The 25234-nt window shown below is 47.3% G+C and overlaps 1 protein-coding gene across 3 annotated transcripts in view; it reads right to left on the reverse strand.

Annotated features, from left to right (window-relative positions):
• LOC141917805 (CBP80/20-dependent translation initiation factor-like) overlaps positions 1-25234 on the reverse strand; it is a 215477-nt gene that overhangs the window by 101339 nt on the left and 88904 nt on the right. For all 3 annotated transcript variants that reach the window (XM_074811346.1, XM_074811345.1, XM_074811347.1), the window contains exons 5-7: positions 17101-17174; positions 16094-16198; positions 12762-12837 (exon numbers count right to left, since the gene is read on the reverse strand). In XM_074811346.1, coding sequence (XP_074667447.1) covers positions 12762-12837; positions 16094-16198; positions 17101-17174 — 255 coding nt within the window. The remainder of the gene's footprint in view (positions 1-12761; positions 12838-16093; positions 16199-17100; positions 17175-25234) is intronic.

Below are 25234 nucleotides of genomic sequence, written 5' to 3' on the forward strand. Positions count from 1 at the left end.
GAGACCCTGAATTTCTCACTGGCCATGAGTGTTCCCACCATGCTCTTGGGATTTCAGGCAAGACATGGGACAACTCCCCCCCATCTCCATTGCCAGGGGTCCTGGTCTCTGACAGTTTTCCATAACCAGGTTTGGTCTTGCTTCAGCCCTTAAAGCATTTGAAGAAGAAGAGGAGTTCCTACCCGCCTGCACTGACAAAGCAGAAGAGGGGAAAGAGGAGTCACTGCCGTGTTCTTCAGACCATGTCAGGTCGTACGTATGTTTGAAGATGGCCACCCAGTTCTCAGCAGCCAGGAGCAATCTCGTAACAGCTACTTCCTCCACTGTTCGCAGAGCTGATCTTCAGGAAAGCTCTGTAGTGTGAGGAAATCCTGACCATCACCACCAAAGCATTGACACAGCAAGGAGATAATAATGACAGGAACTGCCTTACGGCAAAATCACCATCATGATTCATGTGACTGCTTGGTGCCAAGGTCCAACAAGCTGGGACATGGCTAGAGGAGGTCACACATACTATTATCTGGTTATTGTGTAAAAAAAAGGAAAAAAAAAAGAAAGAGGTGGGTTCCTACAATTTGATGAGCATCATTCACTCTTCCTCTGGCAAATTAATCAGTTCTTCAGTGCACGATACAGCTTACTGCATTGAACTCACCTTCTCATAGAAGGCCACAGGTCCCACCTTCTCCTTCGGGAAGGTAGGTGGTATCTAGCCTGGCAGATACCAAATGTCACCCAGAAAAAGTATCACCATTCATTGTGGCAGAACCTAGTGTGGTCTACAAGTTTTGTGACTGCTCTGGATTCACAAGAAGTATCACAGAAACCACAGCAGCCCTCTGATCCATTTACAACCTCCCTAACAGAGAGATGCAGGCTGCCTTAATGATGGACAGGACTGGTGTGGGTCAGGCCCCACAGCACTTCTCCAAAGACCTTTTACTCCAGGGATTGCTGGCTCAGAACTTCATGGTCTGTGATACGCATCCAAGAAGTAGCAGGAACGTCATTCAAAGTGCCGGCTTGAAAACCTGGGTGCTGCCAGATGGTGGTCAATCCCTGGAGCAAGCACAACATGGCAAGCAGCCGTGCCTCCTTCAACCCCATCCTTGCTGGAGACCATACACCACCAGCACACAGGCTTTGCATGTGCACTATGAGAGCAGCCAAAATTCCCCATCTTGGACAACCAGAGAAATGGAGGAGGTCAAGGGCTGGCAAGACACAGGGGTTCACCTACCCTCTGTGGGGATTTGGCCCATTGTTGAGCAGACGCTGGGGAAGATGCTGCCGTGGCATCGTGGAGGTTTCCCCCCACCATGAGAAACACCCATCGGTACCTTCTCCAAACACAACACTACACCAGAAATAGAGCACCTCAGAGACTTCATTGTGTTTTTTCTTTCTTTTTTTTTCTTTTTGCAGCTCAGGATTACTGAGTTCTCAGAGCCTCTCTTTAATATCACATGTGCAGCTCACAGGCTCTAGCAGAAGCAGCCTGGGATATTTGAACAGACCCCTCACAATGGAAGGAAGAGGGTGTAGGAGGGAGGATCAGGCTGCTGACCCCTTTATTGTTCTTGGGTCAGAAGAAAGCTTCCTCCTGGCTTAAGAACCACAGCGCTGAAAGTTTTTCAGCCAAAACGAGTCAGATGGAGTCACTGGGTGGCGGTTTTTATTTATTTTCATTTTCTTTCTCCTTCCCCTGCCTCCCCTTCGGTCAGGCAACTGGGAGTCACAGGGTTGTGCTCCATTCACAAAATACCTGCTGCACATCACGTAGTCCTTCCCCCTGATGGTGGGGAAAGGCGCTGTAACCCAAGCAAATGAAAATAAACCTTTTTTTTTTCCTTTCTCTGCAGATTTGAAAAGAAAAAAAAAAAGGAAGAAAGGACCCTGCTCCCAGACTGACGCCTCCAGCATGCGCCCACTGGGGAAGGGGTAGGCAGGGGGAAACAAGATGACGATATGAAAGAAAACAAAACCAGCAAATTCTGCTCTGAAAGGATTAAATGGAGGTTTTCCAAAAAAACACCCCGCCATTATATAATGAGGCTTAACTCAGAGTCACTGGGATCATACAATGCAGCAGACTGGAAAAACCAAAGCACAGTGTAGCCTTTTAATTGTTAGGCCAACCATAAAAAAAAAAAAACACCAAAAAAAGGAAAAATGATATTGTGAGGTGGCTGCTCACACTCTAATGGCCAGGGTATTTTTTACCCCCTTTGCTCTTTCTGGCTGAAATACCATTTTAGTATGAATTCAACTCCTCGCCTTTCTGTTTATCAGGGTGGTGACCTGTTTTGCCAGGACACTGTTGGCGCTGGGCAGTGACGCCATGGGGAGCACAGGGACCCAAAACTTTAAGGCATGTGGGACTGATTTGCACCAAAACCAAAATAAAGCACAAGTGGAAACTTTACTCCAACAATCCAGGTATCAGAACCCATCGCTGGGTTTCCAGATCAACATCTGCATGAAGGAGATGATATTTTTATCACACTGGTTGCATCTACAAGTCCAACCATGATCCATGGTCACCTGCCTAGCCCCCAGGTTCTCCACAGCCTTTAGGTTGAGTTGGTTGTACAACCACAGGCAACCTTGAAGCTCCTACATCCTTGATGTCTCCCAGCACTGTCCACACCAGAGGTCCTAGCTGCAGGGCTGAACAAGCTCCATGGATGCAGTGGCATGGATGGGAACAACCCAAACGAGAAGAAAGCTTTAAAAAAGCCCACCCTAGCCCTCTGCTTTTGGAAAACCAAGCTTTCATTGACCACAGGCCCAATGGCTGGAGCAGACTGGCCACCGCCATCATGCTGTGGCATGCCCAGGAGATCCAGCAGCAGCAGCGATGGGACCAGATGATACCATCAGGCTGGAAACCTGGAGATCATCCTGGATTCATGTTTTCTTTTAAATTACAACAAATACAAATTTATGCTTCACATTTCAATCTTAAAAACTGGCTTTGGTCCAGATTACCATTGCAGAGCAACCATGAAACAACAGGACAATGTGGCTCATCTCTCCTGCTGCTGCTTCAAACCATGTCCCTTCAACTACCAACCCCAAACCTTTTCATTCTTATCTAGTAAACATGCAGCAACCCAAACTTGAGAAACACATATTTTTATGTTGTATTTATTCATAGCCCCAAGAGGAAGGCTGGCCAAATGAAGGCATATGCAGCCCATCAGCTTTAAGGAATAATGTTGCTCACAGGCACGTGATGAAATAAGTGTCGGCAGCTCCCTCCCCAGGACCAGCAAGCAGAAACAATCCGTATCTTATGCAATATCTGATTATTTTGCCCAGCCAAAGGGTCTTATTTTGCTCAGCCAAAGGGAAACAAACGGCTCCTATAAGCATATATATTTTCTTTCCATTCGGACAAGGTGCCTCAAAAGAATATACAATGAGAAATGAAATAATCAAGCGGGTCACAAAAGCAGGAAGAAATGAAGTTTTATCATTTTCCAGTGGTTTCTCTGCTCATACATGACAGGAATTAAAAAAAAAAAAAAAAAGAAATCAAAGAGAAAGCAAGCCAAAAATGAGGAGTTTCTCCACAGCAGTACCAGCAGGTGAAGGGCAGAGCAGAATAACCCTGGGAGACATGGACACTGGGGCAGCATCGTGTGGCCGAAGGCGTGGAGAGCACATTCCTCTCAATATTTCTATTAGCCCCAATGAAATCCTTCAACCCCACCATCTAGCAAAGGCATTTTGGGGATGGCACAGTTTTCTTTCACTGACCACACCAGCACGCATACAGCCAAGCACCTGCCATTTTTAGAGCCAGCAGAGAAGTTCATGGAGTATCTTCAAAAAACCCAAACAAACCCCAAAGGTATTTTAAAATCATAAAATGAGGGACAATATGAACGTGGGACTAGAAAGGACCTCTGGGCTACAAAGCTTTGTCTGCTACCGCAGGCGAGAACATCATTTAATTCTCTTCATAAACAATCTTTATTTTCCCCATGGAAGAGACATTCAGGCATTGTATGTGGCAATAAATTTCCCACTTAAAGGACAATCTTTGACCAAACCACCTTGGATTGCAATAAACACTTATCCTGCCACTAAATACCTATATTTACACCCATAGCTATATATACATCTCCCCAAGCTGGACAGGATTCACTTACCCGCTGCCTCCGGACAGGAAATTTGCATTTTAAGAACTTCTGGTCTCATTTATTGTATCAGTTTCTATTTCCATAACATTAGAAGAAAGGCAGCAAAAAGGAGGGGGGGAACATCTTCTGGTTAAGAATAAATTTTTAAATGCGACAGGAAACATTAACCTCATATTTTGTCAGACAAGGAACGAGGACATCCCCCATTAGCAGGATTTTTAGAGAACGATGTGTTTCTAGGCTCTGTAGGTCCCTCTGCCATCAGGGACGTATGCACGTCTCTCTTCTCTGGTCCTGCGGTATGTCTACTTTTTTTTTTTAGAGAGAAAATTCCTTCCTTCCCTTTATTTTATTAAAAATTCAGGTCTTTCACGGAGAGCAGGGAAGGGAATTAAGATGTGGAAATAGCCAAGCCAGCAGAAATAGCTGTTTGACCAAAGACACATTGAGTTTTTATTTGGGATCTTTAGAAATCTGGATTTTTTTTCTCTGCTATTTTTAATAACTTTTTTTTTAACTTAATAATTACTCCACAACTGACTTTGGGAAAATATTCAGCAAATTCAAGGGAGTGCAGCAAAAGCCTTCTCAGGTTTCTAATGAATCCTCTGGGAAAACAAAGGAGAAAAAGATGTAACACTATTCAGAAGTTAAAATTCAGGCAGGATTTGGGGTGTGTGTGTTACAGTCTATAGAAAGGACTGGGAAAAACCAAGCCAAAACCTTTCAGGCTTACTTTAGATATTATACAGCTGCACAAAAGCAAACCTTTTTTGAAAGGGAAGTCAACTATAAGGCTGAGAAAAGCCCGTGTTGTTCTCTGGTGTGTTTATCGAGTTGTTATTTATACCCCAGTACAAGTCTCCATACCCAAATCAGTTAATTCCCCAGAAAACTGCAGTTCTCAGGTCTAAAACTACTTGTGAACTTCTTAAAAGCAAAATAGACAACTTCCTTCTCATCCTTCCAAGAAAATACTTATCCATCCAGCTTTCCCATCCTCCTCTCTCATCTCCTTGCAGTCCCTGATCGTGAACCCAAAACCCACCACCTCCTATTGGTAAGCCCAACCTAGTCCTGCCACTCAGCCACTTCATGTCTACCCCTCCATCAGCCTGGCCCAAGGAAAAGCTGCAAAGCATCCAAAATCCCATTATTCTTCTCTTTTTTTTTTTTTAGCACAAACCAGTGCCTGGCAAATTGGGGTCTAAGGAACAGAGATGGTCCAGCAGTGGACACCATCATGGTCTTCATCTCTCTCCTGCTGAGGTTGGCATGTCCTTCAAAGTGGGGTGGGGACAACAGGGTAGATGGGGGACAGGGACAGATGGACAAATGGAAATGTGGGTGTTCAGAGGAACATCCTACATTTGATGGGGCAGCAGCATCTTCCGGAGAAAGGGAGGACCCCTCAGCACATCTGGCACTGCTCCTTGGTGTGAGGAGCATCACTTCAGACTGATCCCTGCCAGAGCATCCCATAGGAAATATGCAGAGTTGAGGAATTACATTTGCAAAAGTGGGATTTCTAAGAAGAGCTGGGGAGGTGTCGCAATGCAAGCGAGGGAGACTTGGGCTGTGAGGCATGTCTAACCCCTAGGCACCAGCTCCCCTCAGGGTTGTGGTGCTTGGACAAGGCAGTTATGGGGGGTTCACAGACACCTTCAGTTTTAACCCCACTCTGCTCAGGGCCTCCATCTGCTTTGAGGCTTACCGACAATGCACAGTGCTAACCAAATTCAGTCCCAGGTGCAGAGAAACACCTTCCCCCTCTGCAAGCCCCAGGGTCTCCCATGCTGGACATGCGCCCCAAGTCCGAGGTGGGCACAGCGGGATGGAGAGCAGCATGACCTGGTGCAGGAGGGTGCCAGACGCAGCCACTGCGGAGTGAGGTTTCTGCTTGGAAAAAGCCTTTGGAATTGTTTCCTCTGCGCAGAGCCGTGTTTCAGGGCCGTGCAGTGAGGCCGCAGTGCCCTCTAGTGCTGCAGGGCTCCTTCTGCCACCAACCCTGTCCCCTCGGCCACCAAACACCAAGCCAACCTTCAGAGCTGTAATGTAAGCCAAACTTGCCCTTTCCACCGACCTTCCTTGCACATTCCAAACCCCTGTCTCTGAACCCAGCCGACCCAACTGGGGTGCGAGAGCACCCCAATACCTCCCATCCTGGTAGGAGCTCATTACAGGTCCACCACTCTCCAAACAACAGGGCTGCCTGGCCCCAACCCTGCCCAGCTGACCAGTACCAGCTCCAGGAACAACAATAAAAAAGGCATCTCTGTGCTCACCAGGTTGGGAAGACACCCCCACAAATTATGAGCCAACATCGCTAAGTCTGCTTGAACTGGGTGACAGCCAGAAAAATAAAACCAGTCCTGAGAAGGGAGAGTCCATCTCATTTGTTACAATCAGAAACCAGCTCTGAACCCTAATAAAAATAATAACAATGATAATGGAAGCATCAAAGCTCTTGGCCATTCCCCTGGTGTTTCCTTTGCGCAGACTTATTAGTCTGTATCAGTCATATGATATGGAAGACCATCATAATCTGAAAAACCCACTGGAAGATCTCCCCTTTTCTGCATGGCTGATAAAAACCATGGGGTTTATAACCTGGTTCAGGGCTTACAGTGACTGTACTCTACTGCCAGAGCCCAGGCTTGGACCTTGTAAGAACTTGTGAGCTGGTGACTTGCATGGAAGATAAGCCAGCCTTGGCCCAGACCTCTCCTCTCCAGTGCTTTGGAGATGGCAGTAGTCTCATCTGCCTTCCTTGGTCAATGGTGGCCTTAACTCTAACATGGGAGTGATGCTGAAGGGGTTACAGGTGACCATGGCAGTTTGCCCTCTCAGCCCGAGATGGTCATTGTCAGTTAGGTTAAATGCAACAAAAAACAGGCCACAGAAAGACCATATCTTACCGGAAGTCACAGCAAAACAAAAGCTTTTTACTCAGCAGTGGAGATCTGAATCCCAGTATGTTGTGACCTATACTCAAGTAAACTTTGGCTTTTTGACAGGGACTTTCCACAGTGGTTTTAGCAGTTACAGTATTGGAAAGACCCTTGGAATATGGGAAGCTGGCTTGTTAGACTAGAAACCTTCTCTGAAAGCAATGATGTCATGCCTACATGCTCTGGATGGAGTCCAGCAGGATCTGGGGGTGGGGAGAAGAAATCCCCCTAGTTTGGGGCTCCTAGGGAGCCACCCCAACTTGTTTATAAGTGTTTGGTGGACACATAAAGGACATCAGGGTTAGACCTGGTGAGTGGCAGGAGGGACATACAGCACATGGGGCACACCACATGGACCAGGTCACTCCCAGTGGGAGGGGATGCCAGACAGAGGGATGAGCTCACCCCAGCTCCACTGGTGCAGAACAGCCTACTGAGAGAGGGCCATGTTGTTGTGGCCAAGGCTCTGAAAGAGGAGGGATCTGGGCTGGCTAGTAAGCTGGATAAAACGAGAACTGCCCAACCTTGTAGTGCAGAAAGAGCAGGCAAGAGAGGACGTGGAGAGGATGAGGACTCTGTATGGTGATAGTAAATAACACCACCCCACCAAAGAGCCATCCCTGAGCTCCAAAGAGACCTGTCCCCCTGCTACCATTACCCTGGAAGAGTCAGCGATCTGTAGGGTCCGCAAGCAAGCCCTCACACCAGTGCTGGACACCAACCTACTCCCCTCGCATGCAGAGTGACAGCAAAGGGGATGCTTGCCCATGATCTGCCCTTCTCCCCCTGGACATCTGGGTTGGCTTCATCTCTCTTAAGGAACCTACCATATCTGAACTGGTCCCTCTGTGCTCCTTGCAGAGCTGACAGGGAAAGGACATGGGTATCCTCAAATGGGAAACATCCAACCTTCTCTAGACCTCTACACTGAGATGCAACAAATCATGCCTCAACATGTCCATGCCTCTCCTATGGCAGGAACCCCAAGTGACCCATGCACAGGTCCCACCTTTACTCACACGATCTCCGCACTGAATTGTAAGGTCTGACTTGAAAATACTTGTCAATGAGGAGAGGTCCCAAGGAGAGTGGGCAGTGATGCCTGTTAGGTGCCTAAGTTCAGGGATTCCTGACCAGCACAGTCAGGAATCCCGGCACTTCTAAGCCTATTTGGACAAAGTCAGGAATACAGTGGTGCTAAGAGGAACATGAACAACTTACAGAGTCTGCCTTTCTCCTAAGGAGCTGCTCCCTTGTTTCTCATCCAAGAAGGAAGCTGGATGACAACTGTAGCCAGAAGAGAAACAAGCAGTTTATTGTAACTCCAAGCATATAACAAAAAGGATCAAAAATCAGTAAGGAAATGGAAGGAGATGAGCTGCAAGGCAATTAAGATGCCAAACCAAACAATATCAATGCTGTCTTCCAAGTTTATCCCATAGCATCAGTAAAGCCCAGTACACCTTTCAAAAGTGCCACCTAATTTCTACCTCCTAAAACACAAGACAAGGAGCATCTGGCCAGCAAAGGCACAGCCACACCGTTTGGAGGAGGGCAGGCCTATCCTGAAGGCACGAGTCCAGCAAACTGAAAGCCAAAAACTGCAAGATGCCAGTCCAGAAACCACTTGGGATGTGTCCCAAAACTCTCTGCTTGTGTCTAGCAGCATTCACAGCATGTCCCTGTGACATGCAGCCTCCTGTATCCTTCGTGAGCTACAGCAGCTTCACAAGGAGGATAGGGGGTATCTTGTAGGACATGACCCCTTGGGTTGTTTTCTCTGGTAAGTGTAGAGTTTGCCAAGGGCTCACAGTCTGAAGACTGCATCTAGGACCAGGACATTTGGCTGTGACACATCCAAGCCTGAAAGCCTTTCCAAGTGTTTGCCAAAGGGAGCAAAAGCAAAATGCACTGACTCAGCCCTCCCCATGACATCTTCGTGACACCAAGATGGTTACATGGTCTCCTCCAACAAACCAGCTGAGGTGAAAATGGAGAGGATGATAAAGACTGGCTCTGCATCTGAGCTGCACCTCTCTAACGCAGCAGACAATCAATCCTCCCTGGTGTGCAATAAAAAGCAGATCTTATGAATGGGGAATACTTATCTTCAAAAGATTATTTTCTTCCAAAGTAACTTTTTGGCAGTACTTAGGTGAATTAGTGCCCAAATCCAACTACAGACTCCTATGAGTAAGGAGAGATGAAGAGATTACGGCTCACAAGCTGAGCCAAAGCAATGACCCCATGAGCTCCTAGCCATGAAGCTTTCAAAGCAAAGCCTATTTACCAGTAAAAACAAGCATCCCAGATGAGCTTTGAAAAGATGGGGCAGGAGGAAACTTCAAAATACCAGTTCTCATGAAGAAATTGAACCCAGCGCCTAAGTGGAGCCGGATTCGCTTGCCTGTGCGTGTCCACGAGATGGCAGAGCCTGCCCTGCTGAGGAGACAGCTGAGAGCATCTCCGTGGGATGCATGCATTCTCCAATTTCAAAACAAGGCTGGCCACAAGCATTTTTCCCTCAGACAGCTATGAAGAAAGAGGGTTTGGGGGGAAGTTAGTTGTTTTGTTTTTTGTTTATTTTTTTACCTTTTAATTGCCAAATAGTCATAGACTTTCCTTTCAATATTTTGTTAAAATACTGTTGATAGAGTCCAGCAGCAAAACTCATGTGTATATATATATATATTAACATCCAGATATCCAGAATATTCTGCTTAATCCATTGGGGGTGTCACTGTATCTCTCTGTAGAGATACACATACAGACCTGGATGTATACTGGAAATTAGTTCTAGATTCATGTCTTATGTTTATCATACCTTACCATCAAAGGAACCCAAATTTCCAAAGCAGCCTGCAAGTAAGACTCACTACCTCTCTCAAATTTGGCGCTCTTAACTCTGCTATAGCTGCTGAAGCATATTCAGCAGCAAAACATTTGCATCTGAGTCGTGCTGGAGGATGCTCGGACTGGCTCAGTCATGCTGGAGGATGCTCAAACCGGCCCCTCCGTACATTCACGGCTGCTGTAAGCAACCCATGAGCTCTTAAACACAGACAGAACAAGAGTTTATGTATCTCCAACCTGAAAAGGATATGACACAAACATAACCACAGTGTGGGAAAGCCCCATGGAAGGTGAAAAATTTTTCTTCCATAGGCTCACACAAATATTTTCCCTTATGCCCCCATGCACTGTGCTCCACAGAGCCATTTAAAACAAGGGATAAAGACCAGCAAAATCACTGTTGGCATTGCACGATTGCATTCAAATCCAGTTAACAGTGATATATCAGGATTAAACCAGCTGTCTGCAAGTATTTCACTTGTCAATGCCGAACAAGATAAATCCTCACCCAGAACTACCCAGCTCCTAGTTCCCACATACACATATGACTGAACATGCCTAGGTAAGAGTGTCTCCAAAATAACACAGCATTGCACAAGTCTGCCCAGAGGCACAAACAAAACACCAAATGCAGCATTCCCACTAGGTCTTCCTGCTTAGAGGTGCCACACTAACAATTAAGCTAGATATTAAGGTATATATTGGAATTAATTCACTGGAGTCAGTGGACTCAACCTGGTGTTAGGACAGGATGAAATGACAACCAGACCAGGAGGACCCGCCTTATTTAATAGCTGTTGATTAGAAAAGAAGTTAAACCCTAGAGAAGAAAGTCAGCTCCTCACACCAAAGATGGATTGATTCCTCATTTCCAATTATTCCCCAGGGAAAATAACCTTATTTTGCAGAATTACTGGGGTCTGTATCAGCTGAATCTGATGTTTTCTCCCTGTGACCTAAAGTCCAGATATACCGAGCATGGAAGAGACTGAGCAGAAAGCAGCTGCAGGCAGCGCTCCTCCCTGCCAAAGTCAGCAGCACTTCTCCACTCCTTCCACTGGTTCACATATTTAGAGCCAGCTAGCTCACCCAAAAGAAATAGTAAGGCAGATCATCACATGGTTTTCAGGATGAGCAAAGCTTTTCCTCACATGATGCATGAGCAAGAAGCCTGGCAAGCTCTTTGCTCAGCACTGAAAAGGGTAATGCTACCACAGCACATGAGATGTCTCCATCCTTCCCTGTAGAAGCAAAGAGGAGACTTCAGCAAAAACACACTGAGCATCCTCAGAAACTTGCCCAGCCCAGGACACTCAGCTCCTTTGAGGACTAGGGCTCTGGAAAGTGAAAAAAATATGTGATACTGACAAATTGACCTATTAAATTGGACTTTTTAACTGAAGGTCTTATCCTGCCATTCCCCAACATCTGAGCATCAAAGGTCATTTAACCAGAACTACCAAAACTGGGCAGTAGAGATAGATCTGGAGAAGGAACAGGCTGGAGAAAATCACAGGATCACCTAGGTTGGAAAAGAAGATCATCTAGTCCAACTATTAACCTAACACTGACAGTTCCCAACTACACCATATCCCTCAGTGCTATGTCAACCCGACTCTTAAACACCTCCAGGGATGGGGACTCCACCACTGCCCTGGGCAGCCCATTCCAACGCCTAACAACCCCTTCTGTAAAGAAATGCTTCCTAATATCTAGTCTAAACCTTCCCTGGCGCAACTTGAGGCCATTACCTCTTGTCCTATTGCTTGTTACTTGGTTAAAGAGACTCATCCCCAGCTCTCTGCAACCTCCTTTCAGACAGCTGTAGAGGGCGATGAGGTCTTCCCTCAGCCTCCTCTTCTCCAGACTAAACAACCCCAGTTCCCTCAGCCGCTCCTCGTAGGACATGTGCTCCAGACCCTTCACCAGCTTTGTTGCCCTTCCTTGGACACGCTCGAGTAATTCAATGTCCTTTTTGTAGTGAGGGGCCCAAAACTGAACACAGTCATCGAGGTGTGGCCTCACCAGTGCCTAGTACAGGGGTAAGATCCCTTCCCTGTCCCTGCTGGCCACGCTATTTCTGATGCAAGCCAGGATGCCATTGGCCTTCTTGGCCACCTGGGCACACTGCTGGCTCCTGTTCAGCCAGCTGTCAATCAACACCCCCAGGTCCCTCTCTGACTGGCAGCTCTCCAGCCACTCCTCCCCAAGCCTGTAGCGCTGCTGGGGGTTGTTGTGGCCCAAGTGCAGCACCTGGCATTTGGCCTTATTGAAGCTCATCCAGTTGGCCTTAGCCCATCGCTCCAGCCTGTCCAGATCTCTCTGCAGAGCCTCCCTACCCTCGAGCAGATCAACACTCCCACCCAACTTGGTGTCATTTGGAAAATGTACAAGTAGATGACCATTGCATATAAACATATGTGCACCCCATAGGGGAAACATCTGGGTCATCACACCCTCACTGCTGGGTTCCTGGCAGCAATTTATTTTGGAGCTGTCAGGAGGCTTGGTGCTTTTCAGAACCTCCTTTCCTAAAATATACGAGCCCTATGTCAATGTACATGTATAATGTATGTATATATGTATGTATACATATACTGTCCTCAACATTTCACCTCCCAATGAAGTCTCCGTGGTAACTGCCCTTGCCCAGCACTAAGGTTCACAGCAAGGCTTGGTGAAACCACAGGCATAATTCTCCATCACAAACCCCAAAGCACCATAGCTCAAGTGCATCCAGCCCAGCAGCTTTCCCACTTCTGGGGAGGGTTTCCTAAGGAAAGGTGATGTCCTCAGCACCTACCTGCCACACTGGAAGGACTTTCTCTATGTCATTCAAGTTGATGCCATCACCATCCTCGTATTTCCCTTTTCCAAGCCTGTGGCAAGAAGAAAACAAACAAAACCATGTGAAACCTCACTGGAGCCAAAGTTAATTTTCTATTATGGCACATAGGGAAGATTAGTTCTTACTGCAAAGGACCCTCATGAAAACAAAGAGGGTCTCTGAAGAGAGTATGCTGTGCCTCCAAAACACCTCCATGCAGGCACAAAGCCATTAATACAAAATTAAATGCTTTTCTAAGTCCTCTCCACCTGCACCATCCACCACAGTGTTCAAATGCTTTTGGTAATAGCAGCAGTGAGAAAACAAAAGGCAGTCCTGAACACTAGCATTGGGTGATTCAATTCCCAGACCAAGCAAAACTGAAAGCACAGCACACCTGGAAAAAAAAAAAAAAAAAAAGAGGACACAAAAATTTAATAAAAAATGTTTCCTTTGAAGCACTGCTCATTTGTTGGTCTCCATGGGAGCTCCAGTTCCCCTGCTGAGAAAGGTGTCAGCAAACAAGCACAAACGTACATCTCAGACAGCAAACAGCAATCAATATAAATACAAACATACAATTTGAAACACAAAAAAGTTGGGGTGAGAAGCCAGACCAAAGACATAGCTGGCAGCTGAAGGACTTCCTTTTATCAAGAAAGGAAAAAAAACAATCCAAAGATAATTACTAGCTGGATGCAGAGAGTTTGTAATAATACAGAAGAAGAAAAAATGGTCAATAAATATCATCCTTCTGCATTTATAAACAACCAAGGTGATCTATTATTATTATGCAGGAATGATAATGTATTTTTTGGTCAATTAGTGACAAGATAATGTTTAATAACATACATTAGACAGAAACTTTGATAGCAGTAGACCCAGGTAATCAGTGCCTAGAAGTCAGAGAACAACAGATCTTGATGGAATTACAGCAAATGGGGGAAAAAAATCCAGAAAAATAGCATGTGCTAAAGCACCAGGCTCAAAACCCAGCAAGCTGAATGGAAACACTTAATTAAATTAACACCTTAATTTATTTATGGGAAATCAGAAGTGTTCAACAATTGACTTTCCCTCATAGATGAAATAGTGACTTTGATTTACAAAGGCAAAAATATAGTGTGTGCGCACATTTATAAAAATATATATATATATGAAAAAATATTTTATATATATATGAGAAAAATCAAGTCAAACATCTGGGGACAAATACCAGTTGCAGGTACAGAACAGGCAAACATATCATAGGAAAAAGTTATCTGATGCTGGACTGTGGCATAAAGGCAGGGGATGAGGAGGCAGGGATTAGGGAGATGAAGGCAGCTTTCCTCTACAGGCAGCACAGCTGAGCCTGAACTACAGGACTGTAGGCAGCTCGGGCAGTCATGTTTCAAAGAGATGGTAGAGAAATTTCTTAGAGTACAGGAAAAACTAAAGTGATACATGGGCTTGGGAGACACCTGGAATGAAGAGAAAATATCAGCTACGAAAAGTTGTTTGAACCAGAAGAGCAAAAGCACAGCAAGAGCTAACGCTGGAAATTAAAGGCGGACAAATTCAGGTCAGAAACAAGGTACAGTTCCCCAGTTTTCCTTAACCACTCCACTTTGATTATTCAGCATACCACCAAACTCAGTATCTGCAAATAAAATCAGATGTCTTTCTGGAGAAAAACGCTTCAGCCAAACAAAAAAAAACTTGAGGTCAATCAACTGGATGCAACTGCATGGCCAACCTTGGGCAAGTGATCAAACTAAGGAATAAAATGGTCCCTTTGGTACTTACAGTGTAGAAAACACATCCTGAACAGCATCTTTCCCTTTTTTTTCTATTAAATTTTTCATTGCACAGCTAGCATGTTAAAAACCCCCACTTAAGCCTAGCTAGAAGGTAGACATTCTTGGAGGTTCAGCCAGCTGAATCGCACTCAGCACAGATTCAGCATGGAGAGCTGATGAATGCACAACAGAGACAACTTTAAAAGTTAAATAAAATAAATTTTGTCTATGCTTCCTCTATTCTAGTGCAGGTTACTTATATGACCTGCATTTTGAAAGATGAACTGTTTGTGCTGACAGCATCTGTTCAATTTTTCTGCATATACAATAATTCTTATTCCATTTCTACAGCTGTAATATTTAGGAGTGATTAAATATCTCACCTCCATACTGCGTTCTCTACCTGTTTGCACCCTGGGCATTCACATTCCCAGTACACCAGGAACTGGAGACAAACCACAAAGCAGACCCTGCTGCATCCTCGCTATACGTAGCAGGTGTCACTGGTAGGATCATCTGGCAAGTGCCATCAACCATGGAGCACATTATATCTTATTTTACAGAGGGCCCTTCATCTCATTTTTGAAAATCATCTTTAGAAATGGGAGTAAACATGACTAAGGCACTCAGTGACTTAGAAATTTAGTGTTACATTGTTCCAAATATTCTGAAAATTGCTGTTTATATACCTGCAGTAAATACTTACAGTGCAGAAAAAAAAAGCCTTATACAGTTGTGTGAGTCTGCCTGTTACTATATGGTATGGGAGCCTCATGCAGATGCTGAACCTGGGCTGGGGTGGGATTGCTAGCCTGGTGTTTCTAAACAAGATGTGCAGCCCAGGCATGTGGCATTGGCCTGTACTTTGGCAAAAGCAACTTACCAACAGAAAAACTTCTCTGAGAGAGGATTTCCATCCCTACATACAACATGGCAATGGGAAGTCACTTGCAGTCTTCTCAACCGCATCTTTTAGACACATTCTGATTTTCTTCCTTTCTCTGTGCCCTGAACGATAAGGAGAGGAAAACCCAAACTATGATTGTTTCTCAATCTGCAGAGAATCTGCAGAGAAACAGCGATGTCCATCTAAGCAACATTGGTGATCCACTTGGTGCCAGTATGCATTTATTTGGCTTTCCCTGAAGTCTTGCTGGGTAGAACAGCAGAAGCCCTGTCACTCGTGGGAACTGTAACTAGGATCAACACTAAGCCAGGATCTTTCCTCCAATATTCAGAGATGTTTAAATCTAGGAGACTTGGATCTAGAAGACTTGGATCCAGTGTGGTTTAAAGACTGAACTCTACCAAGCAATGCAAAATACAGTGAGCAACTCTGCTCCAGCCCAGAACTGGATGATAGAAGAGCCAGATAGACTGTTCGTGTCATCCTAAAACCCCATACGTGGTACAGCGCCTCTTCCCCATGTCCTCCACATGAGCCATGCCACCAAGCTAGCATCCCTACAGCAAGGGAGAAGTTAGAGACCTTGCTGGAGAGCATGGTATTGCACACACGGCACTCACCCTTCTCTGTCTATGTGAGGCAGCAGGTGTTTGGAGGTGTTTCCCAGCTTCCTGTGAAATTGGGTGAAATCTAGTTTCTCAGGCTGCAAGTCCCACGTCGCACCACTAGGAGAGAAAAACAGGGAAAACCAAAGAAAGACCACTACTAATTAAACACCACCAAGCTGAAGAGCAGAGGGCACAATGAAGCCTGCAGACAAGGAAAGCTGGTACTTCTGGAGGCATCGCTCCCTGCTGCAGAGCACATGGATGTGGGCCTCCAACCTTCACACTGCTGCATCACGTTTCTTTTAATTTCTTCTGTTTTTTTGGAGATGCTGAGCTCCTGTTGCCTGCTCTAAACCCATAATTTTGATGTATGATGCAGCATGATGCAGCGCACACCTTGCTAGCTATACTTGCTCTCTGTATTAAGGGGGTATTGCAACAGGTAGTGGTCTGGTCCATGCAATGGAGATGTTCTCTCTGGTCCTGCACAACCTGCCTACTCCAATGGCCTGAAGCAAGTCCCAGGTGGGAACTCAACCCCTGCAGACTCTTGCAATGCTCCAGGCACAGAGAGAGAGATGCATAAAACTGGACAGAAAGCATATTTCACCACTTTCCCCGTGTTGATGTAGCAGCTGAAGAGCTCTTCCCAGCAGCTGTGAAGCCAAAGCATGATCACACCTCCAATTAATGAAAGAGTAAAATCCCAGAGCAGTAGCTCAGAGCTGCCTCAAGTCTTGCCTGTGCAGCTCTCGGATGATTACAAGTAATCATATCAGTACTGGTTTCAGATGTTTGGACTGCAAACCCATCCAGTGGTCTCTCCTAAGCACATAGGATGCTTTAAATAGATTGATTGTGCTTAGCGCCATGGGTGCAATGGGGATGGGAAGGAGGAGGAGCAGTGATGTGAGTACCAGCAAGGTACTCACTGGCACCTGGGTACCATCAGGATGGACATGAGGGCTAGGAGAGGGCACAGTCCATCTCTCTCTTAAAGCATTTTAAAACTGGCTTACCTGAAGGAGTCAAAGGTGTTGGCAGCCCAGATGTTTGTGCCCAGCATGTCAAGGGAGCTCTCCTTGTTGCCATTCTAGGAGGGAGGGAAAGATGGTTACTTGCCAGAAGGCACACGGCACTATCCACACCATGGCACAGCCCAGCACAGCCTCTCCCACCGCCAGCCACGGAGGTGTCCTAGCTCTGCACGTGGGCTCCTCTGCTCCCGTATGAATCCATGCTCACTGCAACGCAGAGTCCCCTCACCTGCTGCAAAAGCACACCGTGAAGGCAAGGAGTGACACAGTTTCAGCCTTGGGAACACAAAACTGTGGACAACACAGAGCAGACAACACATAGGCTCAGCTCTGACTCCAGCCCTGTCTTCCTACCCCACCGTCCAAAACCTCCAAGACACACCAAGGTCCAGCAGGCAGGTTGACATCCCATCCATGAAGACACTCAGCTTCAGAATCACAGACCAGTTGAGGCGGTGTGGTGGTTTAGGCCCTGCCAGGACTCGAGACCACGCTGCCACTGCCCCTCCCCCACCCTCGGACCGGACGGGGCAGGGAGTGAAATACAAACCCCGGGGTTGAGATAAGGAGAGGTTTAATACAACAGTGTAACAGCAACACCCGAACAACAACAACAACAACAACAACAACAACAACAATAACAATAACAATAACAATAATGAACAGAACAAGAGATATACCGCAAGGATACAGCAGTGAGGGGACCGAACCGCACAAAGGCCGTCCCTGCTCTTTCCCTCGCTTGGGTGCCCAGACCTGACGTCAGCATGGTATTGAATAACCCGGCTAGAGCTCCCTCCCCACTGCTGGGGAAACTTAGCCCTATCCTAGCTGAACCAGGACGTAATCCACCCCTTTATTCTATACCATCTGCGTCATGCCCAGCTGCCATTTAGCAATTAACAATAACCAAAAAACAATTAACAAAGGCACAATATAATTCACGGCATGTTCTCACCCACAATCAAGTCCCCTTGTGGCACGCATCGGACCTCTCCATCCTCCTGCATCACCCACCAGGTGCACCCAGGTCCTTGAGCAAAAACAATCCTGTGGATGGGTTTGACTTTGCCCGGTGCAGGACTAACCCAGACCATTTTTCCCAGCAGGTCCCTCATGCGCACCACAGGGACTCTATCCCCGTCTACAAGACGTGGAAGTTTTGACTGAGCCGGGCCAGCTCGATTGGCAGATCCTCTTGTGTTCACTAATGTATCGGGTCTGGCTGAGCCAGAATTGGTTTTCCCCTGTAGCAGCCCTCATGGTGCTGTGTTTTATGCTGGGAGCTGGCAGGGTGTTGATAGCACCCTGGTGTTGTAGCTACTGCTGAGTAGTGCTTACACAGCACCAAGGCTCTTTCTGACATTTCCCCCCCACAGTGGGACGGGGTGGGCAAGATCTTGGGAGGGGACACAACCAGGACAGCTGACCCGAACTGACCAAAGGGATATTCCAGACCATATGACGTCTGCTCAGTATAAAGCTGGGAGAAAGGAGGAAGGGGGGGGGGGGTCACCCTTGGTCATCTGAGGCAACCGCTACGCGTATCAGAGCCCTGCTTCCTGAGAAGGCCCGACATAGCCTGTTCATGGGAAGTAGAGAATAAATCTGTTTTCTTTTTTTGCTTCCGCGCGCGGACCTTTGCTTCGCTTTGCTTATATTAAAACTGCTTTTGTTTTACCCACAAGGGTTGTTTTGTTTTCCTATCTTATTTTCTTTCCCTTCTTTGCCCTATTGAGAAAAAAAGGGGAAAGGGGGGGAAGTGATAGAGCGACTTGGTGGGTACCTGGCATTTAGCCAAGGTCAAACCACCACAGTCTATTTTGGCGCCCAACGTGGGGCGGGACAACGGCAGTTTTATATTAATTGTGCTATAGCTATAGCAGTTAGTAAGCGACAAGCTCTTGTGCTGGTCACGGGTTTGTTTATTGCTCTGCTTATCTTTATTTTGCTAAGCTCGGGAACATGCTGGAAGAAATTGGGAACATCATGAGTGGTTTTATTCTGCAAGCTCCCGAAGTACTTATTAATCCTTATGTTAGCTCTTTGATACTGTTCATTAATGCTGTTCGCCTATTGTGGGCTGTGTGGAGCTCGGTAGGTTTTTGGTGTAAGAGAAAGCAAATTTTGGGTGAGAGAATACCAAAATGTGCCCTGAGGCGGCCCGTCCCTGGGTGGCAGGGGGAGTGGAAGGATTTGGGCAGATTCCTAGGACGGTTATCACCTCCTGTAGCCTGGGATCTTACCCCTGAACAGGCAAGCAACCCCGCAAAACTGACACAACACCTGATAGAAGGGTGCCTTGTCTATCCCGATGAAAATCAGCAACTCCAAGCGCTGTACTGGGGCCTGGCATGTGCTTATCGAGCTGCAGTTCAGTGCTCTCAAAGGACTGTGGTGAAAATGGGAACTCAAACAAAAACAATAACAGCAGAGATTGCCCCAGTAGTAAAAAAGAAACAGTGGACAAGGAGAACAACAGGTCCATACCCTCGATTAATGAGGGACGAAAAAGAGGAGGAAGAAGCGGGTCCTTCAGCAAAGGGGTCAGAAGAGGGAATAACAGAACTCAAACAGGAGGCAGAAACTACCCGGTCCCTGACATCATCAGAACTGCGAGATCTGCGGAAAGACTATAGCCGCCAGCCGGGTGAGCGGATTGCTGCCTGGCTGCTTCGATGCTGGGATAATGGGGCTGATGCTCAGCAGCTGGAAGGTAAGGAAGCCCAACAGCTGGGTTCCCTTGCTAGAGATCGAGGAATTGAAAGGGGAATTGGAAAAGAAACAGGAATTTGCAGTCTGTGGAGACGGCTCCTTTCAAGTGTTAAAGCAAGATATCCTTTCAAGGAAGATCTTACGGACAACTCCCCAGGGAAGTGGGCTACTGCGGATGAAGGTGTCCAGCACCTGAGAGAACTAGCAGTGCTGGAAGTCATCTATAGTGATCCAGATAATGATGAAGCCCCTAAAAATCCAGAGGATGTCCTGTGCACACAGGCCATGTGGAGGAAGGTGATTAAAGGTGCACCATCCTCGTATTCTGCGGGCTTGGCTGCGATGTACTATCCAGAAATGGATATGGGAGAAGGACTAAGATGTACGCCAACTGTGGAGGCAGTCTCTTCCTGGCTTCAGAACTTTGAAGAGAGTCTTGGAACCTCCTCATCTCTACGGGCGAGTGCGTTAGATGTCAGGAGCACCCCAAGAAATCGGTTCTCTTCCACCCCAGTCAGAGGGAAAGGGAAACCTAGGCGCATGACACGTGGCGAACTTTGGTTCTTCCTGCGTGACCAGGGGGAGGACATGAGGAAGTGGGATGGTCAACCCACCTTCAAATTGGAAGCTCGTGTACATGAATTGCGAGGAAAGACCCCTGCCAAGAAGACAACATCCAAGAAGGTTGTTAATGTAGCTGGCGTGAAACCGCAAGAAAGTAATCAGCGATCTCCCAGATACAGGAAGACTGAGATCACCTCCCTTGGCCCTGATGAAGGAGTTTCCGGCCTGGCACAGCAAGGGTCAGACAGTGAATACTCTGACCAAGAACAGGAATAGAGGGCCCCTGCCTCCAGCCAGGAGGAGGAAAGGGATGATCGGGTGTATTGGACAGTGTGGATTCGATGGCCTGGCACAACAAATCCACAGAAGTACCAGGCTTTAATCGATACCGGGGCACAGTGTACATTAATGCCGTCAAGTTATAGAGGGGCAGAACCTATCTGGATCTCAGGAGTGACAGGCGGATGTCAAGAACTGTCAGTACTGGAGGCCGAGGTTAGCTTGACTGGGGACAAGTGGGAAAAACATCCCATTGTAACTGGCCCAGAAGCCCCTTGTATCTTGGGCATTGACTACCTCAAGAGGGGGTATTTCAAAGACCCAAAAGGATACCGATGGGCTTTTGGTGTGGCCAGTGTGAACACAGAGAAGGTCAAACAGTTGTCTAATCTGCCTGGCCTCTCAGGAGATCCTTTTGTTGTAGGACTGTTGCGAGTTAAAGAACAACAGGTGCCAATTGCTATGAGGACCGTGCACCGACGGCAGTATCGCACGAACCGAGACTCTCTGGCTCCCATCCAAGAACTGATCCGTCAACTGGAGACCCAAGGTGTCATCAGTAAGACACATTCGCCTTTTAATAGCCCAATATGGCCAGTGTGAAAGTCTGACGGAGGGTGGAGGTTGACAGTAGACTATCGTGGCCTGAACGAAGTGACGCCACCACTGAGTGCTGCTGTACCAGATATGTTAGAGCTCCAGTATGAACTAGAGTCAAAGGCAGCCAAGTGGTACGCCACAATCGACATTGCCAATGCATTCTTTTCAATTCCTTTGGCAGAAGAGTGCAGGCCACAGTTTGCTTTCACGTGGAGGGGTGTCCAATATACCTGGAATCGACTACCCCAGGGGTGGAAGCACAGCCCCACTATTTGTCATGGACTAATTCAAACTGCACTGGAAAAGGGTGATGCCCCTGAACATCTACAGTACATCGATGACATCATTGTGTGGGGCAACAAGGCAGAAGAAGTGTTCAAGAAAGGACAAAAAGTAATTGAGATTCTTCTGAGAGCTGGGTTTGCCATAAAGAAAAGCAAGGTCAAGGGACCAGCACAGGAGATTCAGTTCTTGGGAATAAAATGGCAAGATGGACACCGTCATGTGCCTATGGAGGTTGTCAACAAGATAGCAACTATGTCTCCACCGACCAACAAGAAGGAAACACAAGCTTTCTTAGGACTTGTGGGATTTTGGAGGATGCACATTCCAGGTTACAGTCAGCTGGTGAGCCCTCTCTATCAAGTAACCCGAAAGAAGAACAATTTTGAGTGGGGTCTTGAGCAACAACAAGCCTTTGAGCACATCAAACAGGAGATAGCTCGGGCGGTAGCTCTTGGGCCTGTTCGGACAGGACCAGCTGTGCAAAATGTACTTTACACAGCAACTGGGGAGCATGGCCTCACATGGAGCCTCTGGCAGAAGGTAGCAGGTGAAACTCAGGGTCGACCATTAGGATTTTGGAGCCGGGGATATCGAGGATCAGAAGCCCACTACACTCCAACTGAAAAGGAGATTCTGGCAGCATATGAGGGGATTCGAGCCGCTTCCGAAGTTGTTGGTACAGAAGCACAGCTCCTCTTGGCACCGCGATTGCCTGTACTACATTGGATGTTCAAAGGAAACATCCCTTCTACACACCATGCAACCAGTGCTACCTGGAGTAAATGGGTAGCGTTAATCACGCAATGAGCTCGACTGGGAAAACCCAACCGTCCAGGGATCCTGGAAGAGCTCATGGACTGGCCAGAAGGTAGACATTTTGGAGCACTGCCTGAGGAGGTGGCTCGTGCCCAAGAAGCACCACCATATAACGAATTACCAGAAGATGAAAGGCGGTATGCTCTGTTTACTGATGGATCCTGTCGTGTGGTAGGAAACCATCGGAAGTGGAAAGCTGCTGTGTGGAGCCCCACAAGACAAGTCGTTGAGGCCACTGAAGGAGAGGGCGAGTCAAGTCAGTTTGCAGAAGTAAAAGCGATCCAACTAGCCCTAAAGATTGCTGAACGAGAAAAGTGGCCAGTACTGTATCTCTACACTGACTCCTGGATGGTGGCTAATGCCCTGTGGGGGTGGCTACAGGAGTGGAAGAAGACCAATTGGCAGCGCAGAGGTAAACCCATCTGGGCTGCTGCACTGTGGCAGGACATCGCTGCCCGAGTGGAAAACGTGGCTCTAAAGGTACGTCATGTAGATGCCCACGTGCCCAAAAGCCGTGCCACCGAAGAACATCAAAACAATGAGCAAGTAGACAAGGCTGCTAAAATTGAAGTAGCTCAGCTGGACCTGGGCTGGGAGCGCAAGGGTGAGCTATTTGTAGCTCGATGGGCCCATGAAACATCCGGGCATCTCGGGAGAGATGCAACGTACAGATGGGCTCATGATCGAGGGGTGGACCTGACCATGGAGGCCATCTCACAGGTCACTCATGAATGCAAAACATGTGCTGCAATCAAGCGAGCCACACGAGTAAAGTCTCCCTGGAACAGAGGGCGATGGCTGAGTTTTCGATATGGTGAGGCCTGGCAAATTGACTATATTGGACCATTGCCACGAACACGCCAAGGCAAGCGCTACATACTCACTATGGTGGAAGCAACTACTGGTTGGCTTGAGACGTACCCTGTAAATCATGCCACTGCCCGAAATACCATCTTAGGTCTTGAAAGGCAAATTTTATGGCGACATGGTACTCCTGAAAGAATCGAATCAGACAATGGAACCCATTTTCGAAATAATCTCATAAACTCCTGGGCAAAGAAACATGGCATTGAGTGGGTGTATCACATCCCTTATTACCCACAAGCGTCTGGAAAGATTGAAAGATACAATGGACTGTTGAAGACTATGTTGAGAGCATTGGACAATGGGGGATGGAAACACTGGGATATAAATTTAGCAGAAGCCACTTGGCTAATTAATACCAGAGGATCTGTTAACCGTCCTGGTCCTGCCCAAACAAAACCCCTTCATACTGTGGGAGGAGATAAGGTCCCTGTAGTACACACAGGGAAATGGCTGGGGAAGGCAGTGTGGATTGCTCCTCCCTTGGGAAAAGGCAAGCCCACTCGTGGGATTGTTTTTGCTCAGGGACCTGGATGTACTTGGTGGGTAATGCGGGAGAATGGGGCTACTCAGTGTGTGCCTCAAGGAGATTTAACCTTGGGGGGGAAATAATCTGTGAGCTGAGTTGTATGTTGCAGGAAGTGATGGAGGAAGTAGGAACGACGAAGAGTGAACCAGATACATGCGATGATGACCCAAACCTAGCCGGTGCTGGAGTCCAACAGTCAAACATACTGCTCCTGTCCTGAACATCCACCTTGACAGATGGGAGCCAAGTCACTGAACATCTGGAGGAGTGAAGAAAGCTTACGGAATGGATAAATGAGTGTTATGTGGGACCTGGGCATGACGTAAATGGTATGGAATAAGGGGTGGAGACTGTATCGGGTCTGGCTGAGCCAGAATTGGTTTTCCCCTGTAGCAGCCCTCATGGTGCTGTGTTTTATGCTGGGAGCTGGCAGGGTGTTGATAGCACCCTGGTGTTGTGGCTACTGCTGAGTAGTGCTTACACAGCACCAAGGCTCTTTCCGACATTTCCCCCCCCCGCAGTGGGACGGGGTGGGCAAGATCTTGGGAGGGGACACAACCAGGACAGCTGACCCGAACTGACCAAAGGGATATTCCAGACCATATGACGTCTGCTCAGTATAAAGCTGGGAGAAAGGAGGAAGGGGGTGGGGTCACCCTTGGTCCTCCGAGGCAACCGCTACGCGTATCAGAGCCCTGCTTCCTGAGAAGGCCCGACATCGCCTGTTCATGGGAAGTAGAGAATAAATCTGTTTTCTTTTTTTGCTTCCGCGCGCGGACCTTTGCTTCGCTTTGCTTATATTAAAACTGCTGTTGTTTTACCCACAAGGGTTGTTTTGTTTTCCTATCTTATTTTCTTTCCCATCTTTGCCCTATTGAGAAAAAAAGGGGAAAGGGGGGGAAGTGATAGAGCGACTTGGTGGGTACCTGGCATTTAGCCAAGGTCAAACCACCACAACTAACCAAGTGGCCTTTGTCAGATGTGTGTCCCAGTGTTTGAAGGTTCCACCCCCCATTGCTCTCAATGTAGTTTTTAACAGTCCATTGTAGCGCTCGATCTTCCCAGAGGCTGGTGCGTGGTAGGGGATGTGGTAGACCCACTCGATGCCGTGTTCTTCTGCCCAGGCATCTATGAGGTTATTTCGGAAGTGAGTCCCGTTGTCCGACTCAATCCTCTCTGGGGTGCCGTGTCGCCACAGGACTCGCTCTTCAAGGCCCAGGATGGTATTCCGGGCAGTGGCGTGGGACACTGGATAAGTTTCGAGCCACCCAGTGGTTGCTTCCACCATTGTGAGCACGCGGCGCTTGCCTCGGCGGGTCTGTGGCAGTGTGATGTAGTCGATCTGCCAGGCTTCTCCATATTTATATTTCATCCATCGATCTTCATGCCGCTGGGGCTTCACCCATTTGGCTTGTTTGATTGCAGCACACGTCTCACATCCGTGGATGATCTCTGCGATGGTGT

Source organism: Strix aluco, chromosome W (assembly GCF_031877795.1).
Source record: "Strix aluco isolate bStrAlu1 chromosome W, bStrAlu1.hap1, whole genome shotgun sequence".
In the NCBI taxonomy this organism is placed as follows: Eukaryota; Metazoa; Chordata; class Aves; order Strigiformes; family Strigidae; genus Strix; species Strix aluco.